This window comes from Saccopteryx leptura, chromosome 1 (assembly GCF_036850995.1).
Source record: "Saccopteryx leptura isolate mSacLep1 chromosome 1, mSacLep1_pri_phased_curated, whole genome shotgun sequence".
In the NCBI taxonomy this organism is placed as follows: domain Eukaryota; kingdom Metazoa; phylum Chordata; class Mammalia; order Chiroptera; family Emballonuridae; genus Saccopteryx; species Saccopteryx leptura.
In genome coordinates, this window is record NC_089503.1 from 293,127,701 (window position 1) to 293,150,287 (window position 22,587).

At 39.3% G+C, this 22,587-nt stretch overlaps 2 protein-coding genes across 2 annotated transcripts in view; one reads left to right on the plus strand and one right to left on the minus strand.

Moving 5' to 3' along the window:
- The window catches only part of APPL2 (adaptor protein, phosphotyrosine interacting with PH domain and leucine zipper 2), a 45,267-nt gene extending 39,421 nt beyond the window's left edge, over positions 1-5,846 (plus strand). The window contains exons 17-21 of the mRNA XM_066356115.1: positions 518-692; positions 2,008-2,044; positions 2,228-2,368; positions 3,135-3,182; positions 4,739-5,846. Of these exons, the coding sequence (XP_066212212.1) occupies positions 518-692; positions 2,008-2,044; positions 2,228-2,368; positions 3,135-3,182; positions 4,739-4,873 (536 nt within the window). The 3' untranslated portion in view covers positions 4,874-5,846. The remainder of the gene's footprint in view (positions 1-517; positions 693-2,007; positions 2,045-2,227; positions 2,369-3,134; positions 3,183-4,738) is intronic.
- Positions 5,847-15,961: 10,115 nt separating this feature from the next.
- WASHC4 (WASH complex subunit 4) overlaps positions 15,962-22,587 on the minus strand; it is a 64,567-nt gene continuing 57,941 nt past the window's right edge. The window contains exons 31-33 of the mRNA XM_066356127.1: positions 21,393-21,589; positions 20,396-20,495; positions 15,962-18,141 (exon numbers count right to left, since the gene is read on the minus strand). Coding sequence (XP_066212224.1) covers positions 18,074-18,141; positions 20,396-20,495; positions 21,393-21,589 — 365 coding nt within the window. The 3' untranslated portion in view covers positions 15,962-18,073. The remainder of the gene's footprint in view (positions 18,142-20,395; positions 20,496-21,392; positions 21,590-22,587) is intronic.

Consider the following 22,587-nt stretch of genomic DNA (forward strand, 5'->3'; position numbering starts at 1 on the left):
TTCCTGCTCCTCCCCCCTTCTCTCTCTCTCTCTCCTTTCTAAAATGAATAAAAATAATAATAATAATAAATGAACAAGACTCGATATCAGGTCTATTTTCTTCAAATAAGTTTTATAAAAGAACTTAATTAGTGGTCCAAAGTCATGAATTCTCTGTTGTCTAGTGGAAAAATTTGTTTTCAGAGAAAAGGTATCATCACTGCTACCTACATGTCATCACCTGATTTTAGTGCAGAAGAATGTCTCGAGACAGCACTGTCTTACGTTATAGGTGGAGAAAAGTAGGGCTTTTCTAGTCAGGAAGTAGTTACAAACAGACAAAACGCAGACAGCAGAGATTCAGACCTTGGGCAGTCTGCGGTCTGTAAAGCAAAGATCGAGACTTGGGTAGAAAGCCCCCCTGAACGGCATCCAGACCTGACGTGGCGAGGCTCTTCTCAGACCAGCCCGTGTGGCCCATGCAGCCCGGCAGCAGGCAGGACGAGACTCATCCTGAGCAGAAAATGCTCTTTTGCAGATTCTCTTTTGCAACAGATGTTTATAGTTCGGTTTTTGGGATCGATGGCAGTTAAAACAGACAACAGTACCGAAGTGATTTATGAAGCGATGAGACAAGTGTTGGCGGCACGGGCTATTCATAACATCTTCCGCACGACAGAGTCCCACCTGATGGTCACCAGCCAGGCTCTGAGGTACATTCAGTTCCGTCTCGGACTTTCTTATAGCTCCATCTGGTTTCCCTTTCAGAGTGTATTTACCCATCCAGAATGTTCAATTAAGATACTACCCTTGTTCCTGCACTATTCGTTTTTACACTTCGGTCTTATAGGATGCTCCTTTAATGCTGTCTTTAGGAATTTAGTGGTGTGAATCCTGTTGTTCATAAGATTGCTCTCCCTTGGGAGCAACTGTCTATCTCAGAGCTTGAGAATGGAAAGTGTTTGGGTTTTTTATGTCATTCCTCTGAGAGGACTATTTCTAAAAATTAACCACCATGAATACAGGACATGAGCCTGCCTAGACCACCAAAAGGAATGTCTGCTCAGTATTTGTTGGGCTGAGAATCAAGAAGCCAAGCTATTTTAACTACATGATTTGGAGGTTCAGGTAATGAGGTCTATATGAACAATGGCAAAGGACTGTCAGGTCACAGTGAAGCTGTCCAGTACTGTGGCTACACGTCTCCCTGAAGCATAACCCTTCTGAACTGAGATGTGTTATAAATGCAAAATATAATATGTACATACAAAATTTCTAAGATCTTGTCCTGCCTCAGATAAAGAACCCCCGATAAAGAATAAAAAGCAGCTCAATTTTTATATCAATAAATTTATATTAATAATATGTCTATACATGAGCATATAAATTAATTTCACCTGTTAAACTTTTTTAACTGTGGCTGCTAAGAAAATCTATGCATGAGGCTCCCGTTCTATTGCTCCAGGGAAGCAGCATGGCATTGGAGCCAGAATGCCCAGGCTTATTCCTGGCTGTGACATTTGTTAGTTGTATGACCATGGGCACGTTATTTAACCCCTGCGCCTTAGTGTCCTCAGCTCTAAAATGGAAATGGCCCCCAGTGTAGGCACGAGGAGCAGAGGAGTTAATACATGTAGAACACTTGCAGCCGTGACTGGCACACTGAAAGTGCTCAGTAAATGTGAGCCTCAAAGCAGTTAGCTAGGTCTCTGGCAAAAATCAGAGTGTCATTTCTTCCATTCATTAAAATCAGTCCTTTTCATTTGTTATAAACCTTATACTAAGAATTGGTTCTTAGGAGTAAAACCTTGTATTTATTTACAACTTTCCTCCAAGTATGTCCTGAGTCTTTACAGGCATTGGCTTAGTGTTCTGTCTCCACCAAAAAGTCAGAGTAAATGTATATGAGAGTACCAAAAACCATAGACATCAAGGAACAGTATCAAAACAAGTGCAAAGAAAGCCACAGACTCTCTAAGAATAAATATATCCAGCATTTGTGATATAATGAATCTCTTAAAATTTCAGGTTAATAGACCCGCAGACTCAAGTATCCAGAGCCAATGTAAGTATCCTCACACATGCCAATTTTAGTGATTACTCCTTCATTCGTCTTTTTAACCACCTTAAACACAAATGAAATGACTGTAACAGTGCACTTTTTTCGTGACTTTTCCATGCAGAATGACTTTGTTAGTTCTGGTTTGTTGTGTGATGTTCAGTCTGTTCTTTTTTTTTTTTTTCCCAGTTTGAGCTTACCAGTGTCACCCAGTTCGCTGCTCACCAAGAAAACAAGAGGCTGGTTGGCTTTGTGGTCCGCTTGCCTGAGTCCACAGGTGGAGAGTCTCTGAGCACATACGTTTTTGAAAGCAATTCAGAAGGCGAAAAGGTCTTATTTTTTCCTCTTAAGATTCCATTATATCTCAGTACAAAGATATTTAAAAGGTTTTTATTTGCACCACCTCCCAGATAGTTAGTTGACTATTCTGCAAATCCCCATTGAGGAGTTTAAATAAGGATAACCTCCTAGGAAGGCACCACTAAAAAAAAACTGCCTGGAAGTAACATTTCCCTGTGAAAATGATGCATCAGGCAGCCAAATAAGAGTGAATGAAGAACTTTACTGTGAGATGCAGTTGTTTAATAGAGCTATCAGTAAGTGTTAAAAGTAGTTCCCCTCCAAGCAGAAGTCACAGTGGAGAAAATCTAGTCCAGCGAGCAAACCAAGGAAGTAGACATGGAGAAAGTTCATCTGAACCGTTCATTTGTTCATTATAAAAAACTGTGACTTCATTCACTGCTTAGAATTAATCAAAATTAACCCCTTCAGCAAGTATCTGTTTCCACTGTATGAACATCCAGTGGCTAAAATGATCAAGAGCGAAAGGGAACAAGCATCCCATTAAGAATTTCAAATGCTGGAATAACTTCAGTTTGCACTCGCCTGGGTATTTTCTTGTGTGCACAAATCGGCAGCAGACCAGGACAGGTGGGCGCTTGTGTCCAGAGCCCTGTGTGATGAGTTTCCTATAGCCAGGTCCTCAGTCATTGACGTGAGCAGTGACCTCATTGTACTTCCACAGTCACATTTTTTCCCCTAAGATTCTTTATTCTTTTCTACTTTTGCCAAATACCGCTTTTCTTGTCTTTTGCAGATATGTTATGCTATTAATTTGGGAAAAGAAATCATTGAAGTTCAAAAGGTAAGGTCCATTTAATGTTGGTTTACCAACCACTCAAAATACCTGTACACAGTAGGGTTTCTCTCAAAAAGAGAAACATTGCTCACTAGGTGGTGTGGCCAAGTTTGGGATTTCTGTTTTAAGCATTCTAACCACATTCTTTTTATCAGATAGCTTCAAGTCACTGGTAACGCATGTACTTCTTTTAAATGTCACTGCTATAGCTTTTGCTTTAGTGTTATTATTTTGCTTATTGCTGTCACCTAGATTCCTGTCTTTCAAATTAGGATGGCACAAACTTAAGCATCTACCATGTGCTCTTAGGCCTGTTCCTCAGAGTGGACGCAGGCCCAGCAGCATTGACACTTGTCACCTGGACACTCACTGGGAACAAAGAGTCAGACCTCCCTGTCTTTCCACAGTTTACAATCTTTCACTCTCCCACCAAGTTTCTGAGAGCCAACTTTGTATAAATAAGAAGAACCCTGGAATTATAGCAGTGAGGAAGACAGTTCCTGCTCTGGGGAGCTTCGTGGGAGTTCAGCACTGTCCAGGGCACTTTATGCAATAATGGAAAATACACAGATTGATTGTGGCTAGTGTGACTGAGAAACTGGATTTTTAAATTTTATTTAATTTAAATTTAAATAGTAACATAGTCTGACCAGGCAGTGGCACAGTGGATAGAGCATCAGACTGGGACGCGGATGACCCAGGTTCGGAACCCCGAGGTCACCAGCTTGAGCGCAGGGTTGCTGGCTTGAGTGTGGGTTCATGGACGTGACCCCATGGTCACTAGCTTGAGCCCAAAGGTCGCTGGCTTGAGCCCAAGGTCACTGGCTTGAACAAGTGGTCACTGTATCCCCTGGGTCAAGCACATGAGAAAGCAATCAGTGAACAACTAAGATGCCGCAATGAAGAATTGATGCTTCTCATCTCTCTCCCTTCCTGTCTGTCCCTATCTGTCCCTGTCTCTGTCAAAAAATAAAAATAGTAACATGTAGCTAGTGAATACCGTATTAGTATGGTTCTATCCCACAGTGAGGGCAGGAGGGCCACAGACTGACTGATATCCATGACATGACAACTGCTAGTTAGAATTTATGGTCTAGACCAGGGCCATATAGTAGACCTCTGGCCTTACCACCTGTCTCAGACTCCGCTCTGCTGTTGTAACACAAAAGCAGCCATAGATGGTATGGAAGTGAATAAAATGTTCACAAAAACAAGCAGTGGGCCAAAAGACCATAGTTTGCAAACTCAGTATAGATTAAAAGAGAAAAAAGGCGGGAGTTGAAAGAAGAGTGTTGTTGTCAGGGAAGCCCCCCTTTGGACTCTTTCTGGGAAGATGGCTAGGATTTGGCTGTGGGAGACATGTGGCTGAGAGGAAGACTGAGGCCTAGATTCTAGAAGTGATGCAATTGAGTTTTCTTTCAGAGAAGCAAGGAGACCCACTTCAAGGCAAGGCAAGTTAAAAAGTAATGAGGCCAGATTACTAAACATAATGAAAGCCAAGCCAAAGGCGTTTTAAGTGCATTTTAAGCGTTTTCTTTTCTCCTTCTTAAACATAACTTCAGGATCCGGAAGCACTGGCTCAGTTAATGCTGTCCATACCACTAACCAATGATGGAAAATATGTACTATTAGATGACCAACCAGATGACAGTGACGGAAGCCCAAGTGCAAATAGAGGCGCAGAATCTGAAGCATAACTCTTGCGCCTTCGGGAAAAGAGCACCCAGGAAGGAGCTACCGCCTTAAGGGTTTCCAACTTCTCTGATAGGCAGGCACAGGACCTGGTTTCAGAACGCTGACAATTGCTTGTGGGATGTACCCTCGGTGTCCTGCTACTGGGCTTTGGGAGGGAAACAATTAGAAATGGTTGACAACATTCCTACCCATCTACAAATGTTATTTTAGGTGCTTTGTGGTAAGTCCTTTTCTTAGATTGTTACTGTTCAGCACTCAGAATGAACGTTACAAGAAAATGCATTGTTCACTTTATTTGAATGTCATCTCTTTTTAGTTTCCAGTATCCTTTTTTAAAAATGGCAAGAGCCTAGATTTATAATTTGATAAACACTAAATATTTCCTATTAATATAATCTATTTTTGTATTTTACTTAAATAAGCTTTAAGTGCCTGTCATTCTGAAAATTGTGTATTTATAATCAAGCTTGTCTCATAATTGGACCTAATAGCATTAATTTGTGCAGTTAGGTGACGAGCCCTGCTCTGAGGCCCGAGCACTAGCAGAAATGCAGGTCTAGTTTTGATAACTGTTTCAGGTGTCATGCAATAAAAAGACTAGCACAAAGGATGCTGTTTCACAGTGGATCCCTAATGAAACAGCATTCAGAAGTTTGTGATCTTTTAGAGATTGTATTTAGTGGTTCACCATGGACAGGGTGCAGCTCTGCCAGGGCCCGTTTCTTCTGAGCCAGACCCTCCTCAACGAAGGGACCAATTAATTGTAAAATTCTCTTGAACAGCTGGTGGTGGGGCTTGCTATAAAGTTCCTATTTCCATTCTGGCATGCCAGCCCACGCCAACATCCCCCCTACGTATAATGATCTTGAATGGTACAGTGTGTTTAATTATAACCAAGTTCAACAAAATGTCATTGTCTTTGTAATAAATTAACCTAGCAGTAAATGCTAGCAAATAAAATCTTTTATCATTCTGTTTCTTTTGCTTTTTTGTAGTTATTTTCTAGAACATCCCTGGGAGAAAACTAAAGTTAGTTCTATGGCTTTAATGGTTAATTTCCAAAAATTAATTTAAAAATTCTGGGGCAGTCTGACCAGGCGATGACACAGTGGATAGAGTGTCGGACTGGGATGCGGAGGACCAGCTTGCCAGCTTGAGCACGGGCTTATCTGGTTTGAGCAAAGCTCACCAGCTATGACCCAAGGTCACTGGCTTGAGCAAGGGGTTACTTGGTCTGCTATAGCCCCATGGTCAAGGCACATATGAGAAAGCAATCAATGAACAACTAAGTGCCACAACGAAAAACTAATGATTGACATCTCTCTACGTTCCTGTCTGTCCCTATCTATCCCTCTCTCTGACTCTGTCTCTGTAAAAAGAAAAAAAAAGAATTTCTAAAAATTCTGGGGCAGAATGAAATCACAGCAGAGGGGGGTGACTATCAAAAAATACCTCTATTCAACATGAGTAGAATAATGGGATCTCAGTGCCAGGTTTTTAAAAGGTGTTGCTTTTAAAATGAAGGATTAATAAAACAATTTTTGCAACCCCAAATTAGGTTAATTTTAGATAGGGCCAATTTGAGGAACCTACTTCTATAATGTGTACACCATCACAAACACAGTGAGCTGAGCTGAGTCACTATGAGGTTATACCATGCAATTATTAGTTCAGTGTTAATTTAGCCTGATGAATTTGTATATATATAATTATATAGGAAGGTCTCTGACAGACTGTGAGAGCCACATTCCCCTGAATTTCTTTCTTGCTTAGAACTGTTCAGGATAGGAGGGGAAGAATCTCAAGTCATGAATGATATGATTGGAAACTAAAATCAATCTTTAAAAATTTTTTTTAAGAATGTACACCTTGGGGTGGGTGGGAAAAAAAGAATATATAGCTTAACTAAACCACAGAGCATTCAAATCGTAAGAAAAACAGATTAAATTCAATATATTAAAAGGAGAATGAAAACAAAATTAACTGAGCTAATATATTAGCAAGCATGATGAACAAAAAATTACTACCCAGAATATACAATGGAGAAAGAACAGATTCTCCAATAAGTAGTCTTGGGGAAACCACCATCTTTTACCACACACAAAACTTAAAATGCATTCAAGAGTTGAATTAAGACCCGAAACTATAAAACTAGAAGAAAACATATAGGGTAAGTAAGCTCCTTGACATAGGTCTTGGTAATGCTTCTTTAAAATATAACACACCAAAAGCAAATAAGAGGGACTACAAATTAAAAGTTCTGCACAACAAAAGAAGCCATCAATAAAATGAAAAGGCAACCTACTGAATGGGAGAAAATGTTTGCAAGTCATATCTGATCAAGAGGCGATCACTCAAAACACATAAATCATACAACTTGCCTGACCAGGTGATGGTGGTGGCGGCGCAGTGGATAGAGCGTTGGTCTGGAATGTGGAGGACTCAGGTTCGAAACCCTGAGGTCACAGGCTTGAGTGTGGCTCATCTGGTTTGAGCAAGGGGTCACTCAGTCTGCTGAAGCCCCCCCATCCCCCGGTCAAGGCCATATGAGAAAGCAATCAATAAACAGCTAAAGTGCAGTGAAGAATTGATGCTTCTCATCTCTCCCTTCCTGTCTCTTGCTGTCCCTCTGTCTGTCACTAAAAATAAATACAAATTAGAAAAAAACGCATACAACTTGATAGCAAAACAACCTGACTAAAAATGGACAAGGGTACATGAAAAAATGTTCTACATCATTAGTCAAGAGGGAAATGCAAATCAGGACCTCATTGTACATCTGTGAGAATAGCCATCCTCCAAGAGACAAAAAATAAGTGTTGCTGAGAATCTAGGAAAAAAGTACACTGTTGGAATGGAAATTGGTGCAGCCACTATAAAAAATACTATGGTGGTGCCTCAAAATAAAAATAGAGCTACCACATAATCCAGCAAATTCCACTTCTGGGTACATATCTGGAAAAAAAAGTGCTGAAGAAGGTATCTGCACCCCCATGTTCACTGCAGCATTATTCACAGCATAAGTGTCCGTCAATGCATGAATATCAGAGAAACTGGTATACCTACACAATGGAATGTTCTTCTGACACAAAAATAAAGTCTTGGTATTTCCAACAGCATGGATGGACCTAGAGGATATATTACGCTAGGTGAAATTAGAGAAAGACAAATACCATATGATATATGTGGAATCTAAAAAAAGTAAAAATAGAAACTCATAGATTGGTAGTGGCAAGGGTGGGTAGGAGTAAGGGATGAACTGTTTCTGGTTTCATTTTTCATTAAAAATAATTGAGTTTAAGAGACAAGATGGCGATGGAGTAGGCGACGTACCAACTTCCACCTCCCAGAACCAAAGTGGATTATAAACTAATTTTAAGAACCATCATCTGGAAAAACCAACTTTAGACTAAATTAAAAGGCCTCTTCAACCAAGGAACACTGAAGAAGCCACACTGAGACTGGTAGGAAAAGCGGAAATGTGGAGAGGGCTGCCCAGCTCCCCGGAGCGAATGGAAGCCCAGAAAGACGTGTGGCAGGAAGTGAGTTTAGCAGAGAGGGGAGGGTCCTGAGTCCCAGAAACAAAGCTCCAGCCTGCAGCCCCAGAGCCTAGAAGAGGTGTATGGACAGTATTTAGCTGGAAACAAGATGAGATACTGTTTGTGAGAAAGACTGATTTCTCAGACCCAGGATTCTTCTTAAAGGGACCGACAGAACACCTCTCTCACAACCACTTACCTGGGGCTCTGGGGGACAGGGAGAGAAAAGAGGATCAGAGTAGCAGGAAGAGAGTGTAATCTAGGAGGCACAGGGAGAAGCATTTTGAGAGAGAGCCACCCTAACCTCTGGGACGAGTCATTCCCCAGATCTGAAGTGAATATTTCCCCTGGAAACGGCAATACCAGCAAAGGGAAGCAGGACACCAGCCAAACAAACTCTCCCACAGCACTCAGAGCAGAGTCACTTAGACGGAGGGAGCTTCCAGGACTACAGTACTGAGTCTTAGGGTCTGAGCTGCAGCGCCCCCACCCACACGGCTGAGGGCTTTCCCAAGGACAGGCAGCGGCGGGACATGGAAGTGCAGATCTGCTGGCAAAGGCGGAAGCCAGCTGGCCACCATGAGGCCCAGGTGTGAGCTCAGTATTGCCCGGCTGAGGAGGAAGGGGCGTGCAAAAGCGGTCAAGCCCAGCTGCGGGCTGCCTGCAATCCAGCCTGCAGGGGTAGGGCAGGAGCCCCAGAAGGGGTGGAGACCTGCACTTCAGCAAGAGCGCAGAAGAACAGCCCTGCCTCGCCAGCAGAACCTATGCTTGTCACTTGACTTGGGAGCCGGCTCCTCCCGCGGGTGTGGAGCCAAAAGCCCAGAACAGGCGGAGTCGCACTACTGAGCTTGGGTACACAGTCCCACCCGGCCTGTGGAGCCAAGGCTTGCAGCATTCCCAGGAGCAAGCTCCTCCTGCAAGGGCGGGGCAAAGCCCGGAAGCAGGCGGAGACCCGCAGCTGAGTGAAGGTGCTCACCCCTGCCCTCAGGGCCCAGCAAAACGACACCTGCGGGGGTGGGGCGAAGGCCAAGGCCAACCGAGCACGTGATCACAGCCACTCCCATGAAGGAGAGGTGGAAACCACAGCAACAGCCCCAGTGAGCAGGCACCAGCAACGCCCATACCCGAACGCCCTAGGCAGGAACAGCTGAGGGGGTGGAGGGCCTGCAGACAGACCATACCTAGGGAACACAGAGGCCACACCCAGTGGACTCCAGTGGCCAAAAACCTTCTTTTACATAGACAAAATGAGAAGGCAGAGAAATGCAACACAAATAAATCAAGAGAAATCCCCAGAAAAGGACCTGAATGAGTCAGATATAATCAAATTACCAGATGCAGAGTTTAAAATAATGATTGTTAGGATGCTCAAAGATATTAGAACAACAATAAATGGTCATTACGAACACCTAAATAAAGAGATACCAAATATAAAAAAGGACATTGAAATAATAAAAAAGAATCAGTCAGAAATGACAAATACAATATCAGAAATGAAGAACACAATGGAAGGAATTAAAAGCAGGATAAATGAAGCTGAGAATCGAATCAGCAAGTTAGAGGACAAGATAAATAAAAGCACGGAAACAGCAGAAAAAAGAACAGACTGAAATAGCCTGAGGAAACTCTAAGAGAGCTCTGTGAAAACATGAAGAGAAATAACATGCGCATCATAGGGGTTCCTGAAGAAGAGAAAGAACAAGGGATAAACTTTGTTTAAACATATCATAGCTGAAAACTTCCCTCAATTAAGGCAGGAAAACATCTCACAAGTTCAAGAAGCACAGAGAACTCCATTAAAGAGAAACCCAAAGAAATCTACACCAAGACACCTCATAATTAAAATACCAAAGCTAAGTGATAGAAAAAATATTAAAAGCTGCTAGAGAAAAAAAGACTATCACCTACAAAGGAGCCCCCATAAGAATGACTTCAACTTCTCAACAGAAACACTTGAGGCCAGAAGAGAATGGCAAGAAATACGCAAAGTAATGCAAAACAAGAGCCTATAACCAAGACTACTTTATCCAGCAAGGCTATCGTTTAAAGTTGAACAAGAAATAAAAAGCTTTCCAGACAAAAAAAAAAACCTCAAGGAATTCACTACAACCAAACCAAGGCTGCAAGAAATGCTTAGGGGCCTGTTGTAAACAGATCAAAGGAGAAAAAGAATATAGCAAAAGAGGAATATACAGTTTTAAAGAATAAAATGGCAATAAATAATTATATATCAATAATAACTTTAAATGTAAATGGATTAAATGATCCGATCAAAAGACATACGGTAGCTGCGTGGATAAGAAAACAGGACCCATACATATGCTGTCTACAACAGACACCTTAAAACAAAAGATGCACATAGACTGAAGATAAAAGGATGGAAAAAAAATATTTCACGCAAATGGAAATGAAAAAAAAACTGAGGTAGCAATACTTATATCAGACAAAATGGACTTTAAAACAAAGACTATAGTAAGAAATAAAGAAGGTCACTACATAATGATAAAGGGAGCAATCCAACAAGAAGATATAACTGTTATAAATATCTATGCACATAATATAGGAGCACCTAAATATATAAAGCAGATTTTGATGGATTTAAAGGGTGAGATCAACAGCAATACTATAATAGTAGGGGATTTCAATACCCCACTAACATCACTAGATAGATCATCAAGAAAGAAAATTAACAAAGAAACAGCTGACTTAAAGGACATACTATATCAACTCGATTTAATAGATATCTTCAGAACCTTTCATCCTAAAGCAGTAGACTGTACATTCTTTTCAAGAGCTCATGGTACATTCTCTAGGATAGACCACATGTTAGGGCACAAAAGTGGCCTCAACAAATTTAAGAAGACGGAAATCATACCAAGCACTTTCTCTGATCACAATGGCATGAAACTAGAAATCAACCACAATAGAAAAACTGAAAAATACTCAAATACTTGGAAACTAAATAGCATGTTTTTAAATAACGAATGGGTTAACAATGAGATCAAAGAAGAAATTTAAAAATTCCTAGAAACAAACGATAACGAGTATATATCAACTCAAAATTTATGGGACACAGCAAAAGCAGTCCTGAGAGGGAAGTTCATAGCATTACAGGAATACCTCAAGAAGCTAGAAAAAGCTCAAATAAACAATTTGACCCTACATCTAAAGAACTAGAAAAAGAACAGCAAGTAAAGCCAAGAGCTAGTAGAAGGAAGGAAATAATAAAGATCAGAGCAGAAATAAATGACATAGAGGCTAAAGAAACAATACAAAGGATCAATGAAACTAGGAGCTGGTTCTTTGAAAAGGTAAACAAGATTGATAAACCTTTAACAGACTCACCAAGAAAAAAAGAGGACTCAAATAAATAAAATTAGAAATGAGAGTGGAGAAATAACAGCTGACACAACAGAAATACAAAATATTGTAAGAAAATACTATGAAGAACTGTACGCCAAAAAACTAGACAACCTAGATGAAATGGACAAATTCCTTGAAACATATAATCTTCCAAAAATTAATCTGGAAGAATCATAAAACCTAAACAGACCGATTACAACAAATGAGATAGAAACAGTTATCAAAAAACTCCCAAAAAAGAAAAGTCCTGGGCCTGATGGCTTCACAAGTGAATTCTACCAAATATTCAAAGAAGAACTAACTCCTATCCTTCTCAAGCTATTTCAAAAAATTCAAGAGGAAGGAAGACTTCCAATCTCCTTTAATGAGGTGAGCATAATTCTGATTCCAAAACCAGGCAAAGACAACACAAAGAAAGAAAATTATAGGCCAATATCCCTGATGAATTTAGATGCTAGAATCCTCAACAAAATATTAGCAAACCGGATCCAAAAATATATGAAAATAATCATACACCATGATCAAGTGGGATTTATTCCTGGGAGGCAAGCAAGGCTGGTACAATATTCGCAAATCAATCAATGTGATTCATCACATAAACAAAAAGAAGGAGGAAAAACCACATGATAATTTCAATAGATGCAGAAAAAGTATTTGATAAAATCCAGCATCCATTCATGATCAAAAGTGGGAATATAGGGAACATACCTCAACATGATAAAGGCCATCTATGACAAACCCACAGCAAACATCATACTGAATGGGCAAAAATTAAAAGCAATCCCCTTAAGATCAGGAACAAGGCAGGGGTGCCCCCTTTTACCACTCTTATTCAACATAGTTCTGGAAGTCCTAGCCACAGCAATCAGGAAAGGAAAAGAAATAAAAGGCATACAAATTGGAAAAGAAGTAAAACTATCATTATTTGCAGATGATATGATATTGTATATAGAAAACCCTAAAGTCTCCGTCAAAAAACTACTAGACCTGATAAATGAATTCAGCAAAGTGGCAGGATATAAAATTAATACTCAGAAATCACAGGCATTTTTATGCACTAACAATGAACTGTCAGAAAGAGAAATTAAGGAAGCAATCCCCTTTACCATTGCAACCAAAAAAAATAAAGTACCTAAAATTTAACCAGGGAGATTAAAGACTTGTACTCGGAAAATTATAAAACACTGATAAAAGAATTCAGGGAAGATACAAACAAGTGGAAGCATATACCGTGCTCATGCTTAGGAAGAATAAAGATCATCTGAATGTCTATATTACCCAAAGCAATCTATAAATTCAATGCAATACCGATTAAAATACCAATGACTTACTTCAAAGATATAGAACACATATTCCAAAAATTTATACGGAACCAAAAGAGAACACAAATAGCCTCAACAATCTTGAAAAGGAAGAATAAAGTGGGAGGTATCACACTTTCGGATATCAAGTTATACTACAAAGCGATTGTACTCAAAACAGCCTGGTACTGGCATAAGAACAGGCATATAGATCAATGGAACAGAACAGAGAACTCAGAAATAAACCCACAGCTCTATGGACAACTGATATTTGACAAAGGAGGTAAGAGCATACAATGGAGTAAAGACAGCCTCTTTAATAAATGGTGTTGGGAAAATGGGACAGCTACCTGCAAAAAAATGAAATTAGACCACCAACTTACACCATTTACAGAAATAAACTCAAAATGAATAAAAGACTTAAATGTAAACCGTGAAACTATAAGTATCTTAGAAGAAAATATAGGCAGTAAACTCTCTGACATCTCTCGCAGCAATATATTTGCTGATTTATCTCCACAGGCAAGTGAAATAAAAGACAGGATGAACAAATGGGACTATATCAAACTAAAAAGCTTCTGCACAGCTAAAGACAATAAGAACAGAATATAAAGACAAACTACACAATGGGAGAATATATTTGACAATATGTCTGATAAGGGGTTAATAACCAAAATTTATAAAGAACTTGTAAAACTCAATACCAGGAAGACAAACAATCCAATCAAAAAATGGGCGAAAGAAATGAATAGACACTTCTCCAAAGAGGACATACAGATGGCCAATAGGCATATGAAAAAATGCTCAACATCACTAATCATTAGTGAAATGCAAATTAAAACCACAATGAGGTATCACCTCACACTGGTCAGAATGGCGCTCATCAACAAAACAACACAGAATAAGTGCTGGCGAGGATGTGGAGAAAAGGGAACCCTCCTGCACTGCTGGTGGGAATGCAGACTGGTGCAGCCACTATGGAAAACATTATGGAGATTCCTCAAGAAATTAAAATTCGAATTGCCTTTTAACCCAACTATCCCACTTTTAGGAATATACCCCAAGAACACCATAGCACTGTTTGAAAAGAAGAAATGCACCCCCATGTTTATGGCAGCATTGTTCACAATAGCGAAGATCTGGAAACAGCCCAAGTGTCTGTCAGTGGACAGTGGATTAAAAAGCTTTGGTACATATATACTATGGAATACTACTCAGCCATAAGAAATGATGATATTGGATCACTGACAACATGGATGGACCTTGATAACATTATACTGAGAGAAATAAGTAAATCAGAAAAAACTAAGAACTGTGTGATTCCATACAGAGGTGGGACATAAAAATGAGACTCAGAGACATGGACAAGAGTGTGGGGGTTACAGGGTGTGGGGGAGGAGAGGAAAAGGGTTGGGGGAGGGGAGGGGCACAAAGAAAACCAGTTAGAAGGTGACAGAAGACAACTGGACTTTGGGTGATGGGAATGCAGCATAATCAAATGTCAGAATAACCTAGAGATGTTTTCTCTGAATATATGTATCCTGATTTATCAATGTCACCCCATTAAAATTAATTAAAAAATAAACAATAATTGAGTTTAAAAAATCTGATAGGTACACTTCTGGGTATAAAAATACGTATTAACTTTTCTTCCCTCTACTGATGTTAGCATTACTATAGCATGTTCCACTGCACACAGATCTTACATGTTACAGAATGAAGATGACCCCAGAGTTATGACATCAGTTCTATACTGATTGGAAGATACATTTCATCTACTCTCCTGAGTATGTCTCCACTAATGGGAACAGCTGGAGCTATCAAGTAAAGGAGGTGGTCAAAGCCAAACTAGTATAATAAAATAGAAGACAATATCCATAAATTTGCCCATACAGACTATTTATATATTATATGTAACAACTCTGTATAAACTAACCTGACTTGGCCATCACCATCTCTGCCTACACTTAATCTCTGCAGATTTCCCCTTATTCTGGATTCTTTAACTGAAATATTTGACAACTGTTAAAACTATTCCTGACATCTAAAAACCTTTGTTTTTTAAATTGTAGCATTCAAACTTCCTTAAGGAAAACTGTCTGAAACTACTGCAACTTTAGCTGAAAAAAAGAGCTAAAATTGTTTAAATTAGTTAACAAAGTCTATCTTTTAACACCTAGCCAACCCAGCATGAAAGAGAAACATGACCGTGTATGTGCTGATATTCTCTCTTCCACAATCTCAAAAATAGACTACTTCCGAAGAGGACCATCAGACTTTACCATGAACAATTTCTGTTGTTATTTCAAAGGCTCAAATCTTGTCTCCAGCATAATATTTAAAAGGCACTCACTATTTTTGTTTCAGTTTGACTCATGTTTGCAAATGGCACTACAGTTACTTCTAACATTAAACTAATGATTCCTTGACAGGATTAGGATTTTAAATTGATCATGTAGGTTATTTTATATGAAAATAGCAAGCAATAGATCAAATAGATACAAAAGAAAGAAAACATTCTTCATTTGGATGCATGGATAGGAGCCAATACCAATCTTACACTTGAAATTCCTTGCCTATGTGCTTGCAAGTATTTTTTTTTAAAGATTCCATATACTTTATTAAAGGGGATTCCAAAAGGTTAATGGTAAATACTGTTTTAAGATATTTAATTTGTACATAAACATCCAGGGTAAGTACATTTCTGAAATTATATCATTTTCCTAGCTGAATAGCTCAGTTGATTAGAGCATTGCCTCGAAATGCAGACGTTGCTGGTTCAATCCCTGGTCAGGGCACATACAGGAACAGATTGATTTTCCTGTCTCTGTCCCTTCCTCTCTAAAATAAACAGAATAAACATTGAAAAAAAAACTTAAAAGAAGCGCTTCCCATTTTATTTATTAATGTTTTATTTTACATAGTGTATTCTAGTAGAATTGAGGATAGGGGAGGCCCCACTCAAGTAACAAACTTCCCATTTTTACAAAATTTAATTAGAACTGACAATGTTATGGTTAGTACTTAATTCCTGAGAATTTGAACATTATTAGGTTTTCTGTGAGTTTACAACAAATGCTCACACTAATTTTAAGTTACAGTATGTCTGAATAAAATGAAAATATTAACATTAATATGTTAGCAAGGAAAGCCATCATCCAACTGTGAAACACTCAGGCCCTGTTACTCAGCACTTTAATGAGATTTTATTTCAAATATGTGAACTTACTGTCATTTATCCAGATTGCAGTGACATTATTTTGAACTAATGGCAAAATAATATAACATTACTTTCTTAAATGTAGGTATCCAAACAGTCAACATGTGACCTCTATCTAGTGGCGAGCAATAACTGATACGTGTGTGCGGATAAGGAAATCAGATAAAGACAACTGATTCTCTTCTAATTACATTTTCTTTCCCTTTTAAAGGAGATGATTTTAGGGAAGTTAAAGAAAAACAGAAAAGCAACACTTTGCTACAAAATGGTGACAAATTTGATAGATTCCAATGTAAGATTATTAATATAAACATTTACATTAATGAAAGTATAAATTATTAATTATGCAGCATGCTTTAGGGCCATTTCTACAGTTGGAATGAATTACAAATATTAAATGCTTTTAATCCATTCATTGTCCATATTTGGTAAATCATGTTTAAATTTAAGAAAAAATTTCCCCTACCTATTGTTTCTTCTGATTTTTTAATAGTAAAAGGATTTATCTTTGGCAGGGAAAATGAACCTGACTAGCCAATGAGTACAGACAGGGCACTGCACACCGTTCCAAAAGCTGGTAATTAAGCAACAATGTTAGAAGAAATGCTTAATAGGCAAATGCAATGGAAAATCACATGTTTTCCAAAATGATGTTAATATTACATGTAAAGTTTTAAACTTCCTTTCATTGTAAAGGTATCATTGCGTTATACTCAAAAGATTACAGGCCATGATTAACCATTTAACTATTAACTGACACAAGCTTACAAAAATAAATCTAATAGCCTGCTGAGAGCTAGATTTACTCAAAATCTTTCTATCCCTTCTTAAAGCAGTGAATGACTTATTTTAGAACTTTATTATCACAGTGGTAATTTTTTAAAAGCCTGCACAGTGCTTAATCTGATGTCTTAGATTATACTTTGTTTCAAGAAAAAGTCTGCCCAAACCATCACCAAGATTTCAGTTCAACCTAATGAAGAAGAAACCTGAGTTTAGATGTAAAAATAAGAATTCATTCAATTTTCACTGATATCATACATAGTGCCTTCAACCAAAATGAAGCTTTAAGCAGGACTCTATGGCTTTATCTGAATTTTCTCTCATCTTGTGTAATTTACGTAAATCTTAAATTTAAAGTAGTTGTTAGAGGTTAAATATTCTCAAAGCAATGTAAACAAGTTATAAAATGCCTTACCAAAGACAGCAGCTCCATAAGTCACATGAAACTAACAATGGGTCAGTTTATACTGCACATAGAGGGTACATAACACACTTCCGTCTCGTCTCTAACATCGAAACCATCTTCATATATTCCTTTTATAGGAATATTGATAAATTTCAGGCTCAATTCCTTCTGTTTAAACACTTACTGGCTGTACATAGTATATGCTTTGAATTTCCAATGACTGGACAAATGGATCAAAGACCCATGCAGATATAAATTATAAACATTCATGTAGATGACAAAAGATCTCGGGTGGCAGTTTAGGAATTTGAATTGGCCCTTTTATACCTTCACTTCCTAGGCATATCTTCTAGCATAAAGTCCAGGAAAAAATTCAGCTTTACAATCTTAATTCTTAAGCTTTGAAAAGTAGAGCCTTTGGAAGGAGAAAGGACTTATCTTCAGAGCACTGCCTAAAAGAGTTCCAACAGCTAAATACTCCCCAGAGATGTGGCCAGGAAATTCTTCTCAGGAGCTTACTAACATCCACATCACTGGCAATGGTAACGACACCTTCTGATGAATTCACAGGGGACTGCATACCATCACTATCATTTGATGACACGGTCTGCAGACACAGTGCTGTCGGACAGGTCTCCATTGCTTGTTTTAGTCTCTTCTGGAAGCACAAGTCAAAATAAAAATGGACATACTTATGTTCATATAAAAAATGAATTGAGCCCTGGCCGGTTGACTCAGCGAGCGTCGGCCTGGTGTGCAGGAGTCCTGGGTTTGATTCCCGGCCAGGGCACACAGGAGAAGCGCCCATCTGCTTCCCCACCCCTCCCCCTCTCCTTCCTCTCTGTCTCTCTCTTCCCCTCCTGCAGCCAAGGCTCCATTGGAGCAAAGATGGCCCGGGCGCTGAGGATGGCTCTGTGGCCTCTGCCTCAGATGCTAGAATGGCTCTGGATGCAACAGAGCGACGCCCCAGATGGGCAGAGCATTGCCTTCTGGTGGGCATGCCGGGTGGATCCCGGTTGGGCGCATGCAGGAGTCTGTCTGACTGCCTCCCCGTTTCCAGCTTCGGAAAAATGAAAAAAAAAAAAAAATGAATTGAGGACTAAATAAAAATTGAGAAGAGCTATATCGCTAAATTTCAAATTAAGAAAATGTATCTACCAAATATTTCTCTAATATCAAATTATAACTAGATTATCTTAATTAAAAAGAAATCTAAACTAAATATTGCAAATGTAGTGTTTTGGCTGGTTCTTAAAGGGAATGTAGATTTGTGAGAGATGAGAACACTGTTGGGGGTGGTTCACGATACACGTTTGAAGGCAACCTCCCTGCAGTCAGGGCAAGAAGTCACCAGTACAGTGTAGGCTCTACTGAGAGAGAGACAGCTGCAAGTGCACATGAAAACTGTCTAAAAAGAAACACTTTCCACTTATATATATAGTTTATTTTTAAAAGCAACTTTCTATTATGATTGTGATAAAACAAATTCCTGGCTTTTTGTGCAAAATGTCACATGCACATTTCTTTAACAGAGAAGAATTATTTGACTAATACATTCAGCAACTCTGACTTAACCCTGAGCAATCTTTAGCTAAAATAGAGTCCTAAAACAGAAGAACGATCCAGGCATGAGTGATGTACGCCAACCAGAGACCAAGTCCAAAGCCAGGTGTTCCACTCAGACTGAATGGCATGGTTTGTGTTGAGGCTTTCGGCCTTCCGGTACATTAAGGACTGGAGACCAGGCTCTGGTATCGTGAAAAGCCTCAGCGGGACCTATGCAATAACTGAGCTGCCTCCTAATTTAGATTACACTGACTAAATTCTCCCAAATGGCTTTGCTGAACATTATCTTGCCTTGAAAATGAACCAAAACATAATATATACATTTTTTTATATAATAAATACTAAGTATCTGCCAGGTAACAGCCTGAAATGATTTTTCAAGCACACAATTATTATTTACTCAGTCTAGATTCCAACAATGCCTGCATATGCTCCTTACCAATAGGGAATATTTAATTTATGGGATAAGATTATTGATATAAGTGGTGTATCCAATTAACTCACCTCTCAATAAGATGAATAAAAATCTTATTTTATAAAAAAAAACAAAAAAAAATCTTATTTTATGAAATACAAGTTTTAAGTTTTATGAAATACAAGGAAAAAAGGAAAAGCAAACATGAAAACTTTCACTCCCGTTGCCATAACTAGTTTTGAGCTTCCAAGCAAAGAGGAAACCTAAGGTACAGAATTTCCACGACGGAAAAAAGGACACAGCCCTTCCTCAGGAAGACAGCTGCTCCTAAAGCTCAAATCTGAGGGAGATGTATCATGGGGACAGGGGAAGGCAGCGGCCTTAGGTTTGCCACACTGAGCAATGTTCCTAAACATCAAAATATATACTTTCCCACTGTCCTGCATGGCATACAGTGGACAGAGCCCTTTCCTAAATGACTCAAGTTCACTGATGTGACTATGGGGTGTTCCGGCTGTGACGCGCTGGCTTCCCAGGGCCTGGCTGCGGAGGAGAGCAGGAAGCTGCTCCTATGTCACTAAATGGCCCCTACTATTTTATACCTGCTTAGCCACCTGTCCCATCTCTTTCAGTCAATGTCTAGTCATCAGCAGCTCTGACTTCAGAACAATTAGTGTTCCTCCTCATATGATATAGGGAGAGGGATGAAAGAAATAGCACTAAGCTTTTTAATTCTATTTAAGAGAATGAAATGCATATACTGTGTCACTTTTCAGTTGCATTAGTGATCCACGTAGGCTTTAGTTTTTTAAAAGATATTTCCAGTCTATATTTTATTTTTTAAAAGGAAAAGGAAGCTGGAAGTCTGACCAGATAAAATGGGAGATTAGTATCTACTATTAATCTTTCCAAATGTAAATCATTCACTGACCTTCCTTCTCTTTCTTTTCTTGGTTTTCTTCAGCCGCAGTCTTGTCAGCTCTGAAGAAAATCCTTGCACTGCTCAGTGAGAAATAGAGCAATTCAAACTCCTAAGTAAATAAAAAAAATTTGTAAATAAAAGCTGGAAATATTTATTATAGCAAAATATCAAAATTTTGTTTAATGTCTTTTTTATTATTTCTATAAAGCTCCAGTGGAAATCATAAATACAGAACCTAAACTAAGTAATCCATCCATTGTTAAGATCTGAGTCAAATAGCTTCCAAATACCATTCATTTTCATTTATTTATTTATTTATTTATTATTATTATTTTGGTATTTTTCCAAAGTTAGAAGCAGGAAGCAGTCAGACAGACTCTCGCATACGCCTGACCCGGATCCACCCAGCATGCCCACCAGGGGGCGATGCTCTGCTCATCTGGGGCACTGCTCCATTTTGGCAGAAGCCATTCTAGTGCCTGAGGTGGTGGCTACGGAGCCATCCTTAGTGCCCGGGCCAACTTTGCTCCAATAGAGCCTTGGTTGCAGGAGGGGAAGGCAGAGATAGAGGAAGGAGAGGGGGAAAGGTGGCGAAGAAGATGGGCGCTTCTCCTGTGTGCCCTGGCTGGGAATCGAACCCAGAACTTCCACATGCCGGGCCGACGCTCTCCTGCTGAGCCAACTGGCCAGGGCCCCAAATACCATTCATTTTAAAATACATTCTATGCCCTGGCTGGACAGCTCAGTTGGTTAGAGTGTCATCCCAATGCTCAGAGGCTGCCAGTTCAATCCCCAGTCAGGACTCATATAGGAAGAGATTGATGTTTCTTTCTCTCTCCCACACCTCTTCTTCTCTCCATGAAATAAAATACATTCTAATTACCTCTATTTATCTCACTTATTAAAACAGGGGCTTTCATATGATTTATGTTTTGTTTTTTTCAGATATCAAAAAGTAATGGATATCAAAATGTCAAAGCAGATTTCACTATTACTCTCTTCTGACCTGTAGATAGACATCCAGTCGCTTCTGAGTAAGATTCATGGTTTGTAGTAGTTTTTCATCTTGACCAGCTGACTGCACAGTCTGTTGCTTAGCAACTGCTCTTATCTCTTTCAGGTACTTCTCTCTAACAGATTGGAACCAGTGAAGTGAGTCAAATTCCTGGTATTGATCCAAAAGTTTTAGAATGTACGCCACACCTGTAGTCATTAGCAAAACCAAAGCAAAATGCAACGAGTTTAGAAGTTGTGTTCTACTCCACCATATAACTTGTAACATTAAGCTAACCATTTCCAATTAATTCTCTTTTAAATTACATTTGACAGCATAACACATAGGTCTAGCAATGCAGCTTAATTCCTCCTTAAAAAAAAAAAAGGATGTGAAAGTATAAAGAATGAAAAGTCAAGCAAAAAGAAAAAGAAATGGCATGGCTATGCAAACCATCTGGAGATAACATATGGCTGTAGGGTGGGAGAAAGGTCCACTGCTAACTCAACAGCAAGGAGGCCACCGGGAAACTAGGAAAACTAAACACAAGGTGCTAAAACTGTCAAAGCCTAACTGTTAGGTCCAACCACACTTACCAATACCAAGGGGGCATGAGTGACAGTTACAAATTACAAAAAACAAGTATCAATCAGATGACCTAGCTAAAAATAAACAGTAGACACTGCTTGTGAAAAATAAATCTATAAAGAAAACACAGACCACCCTGGCCAGTTGGCTCAGTGGTAGAGTGTCAGCCCGGCATGTGGATGTCCCGGGTTTGATTTCCAGCCAGGGCACACAGGAAAAGTGCCCATCTGCTTCTCCATCCTTCCCCCCTTCTCCTTTCTCTCTATCTCTCTCTTCCCCTCCTGCAGCCAAGGCTCCACTGGAGCAAAGTTGGCCCGGGCACTGAGGATGGCTCCATGGCCTCCACCTCATGCACTAGAATGGCTCCAGTTGCAATGGAGCAATGCTCCAGATGGGCAGAGCATCACCTCCTGGTGGGCATGCCAGGTAGATCCCGGTCGGACACATGCGGGAGTCTGTCTGCCTCCCTGCTTCTCACTTCAGAAAAATACAAAAAAAAACAAAAAAAAAAACAAAAAACAAACAAGCAAACAAAAAACAACCACAGACCTATTTTTAAGCAAATCTCTCTAAAAATTCATTGTAAGGGGAACATAAAACTAATGGGGAAACAATTCCA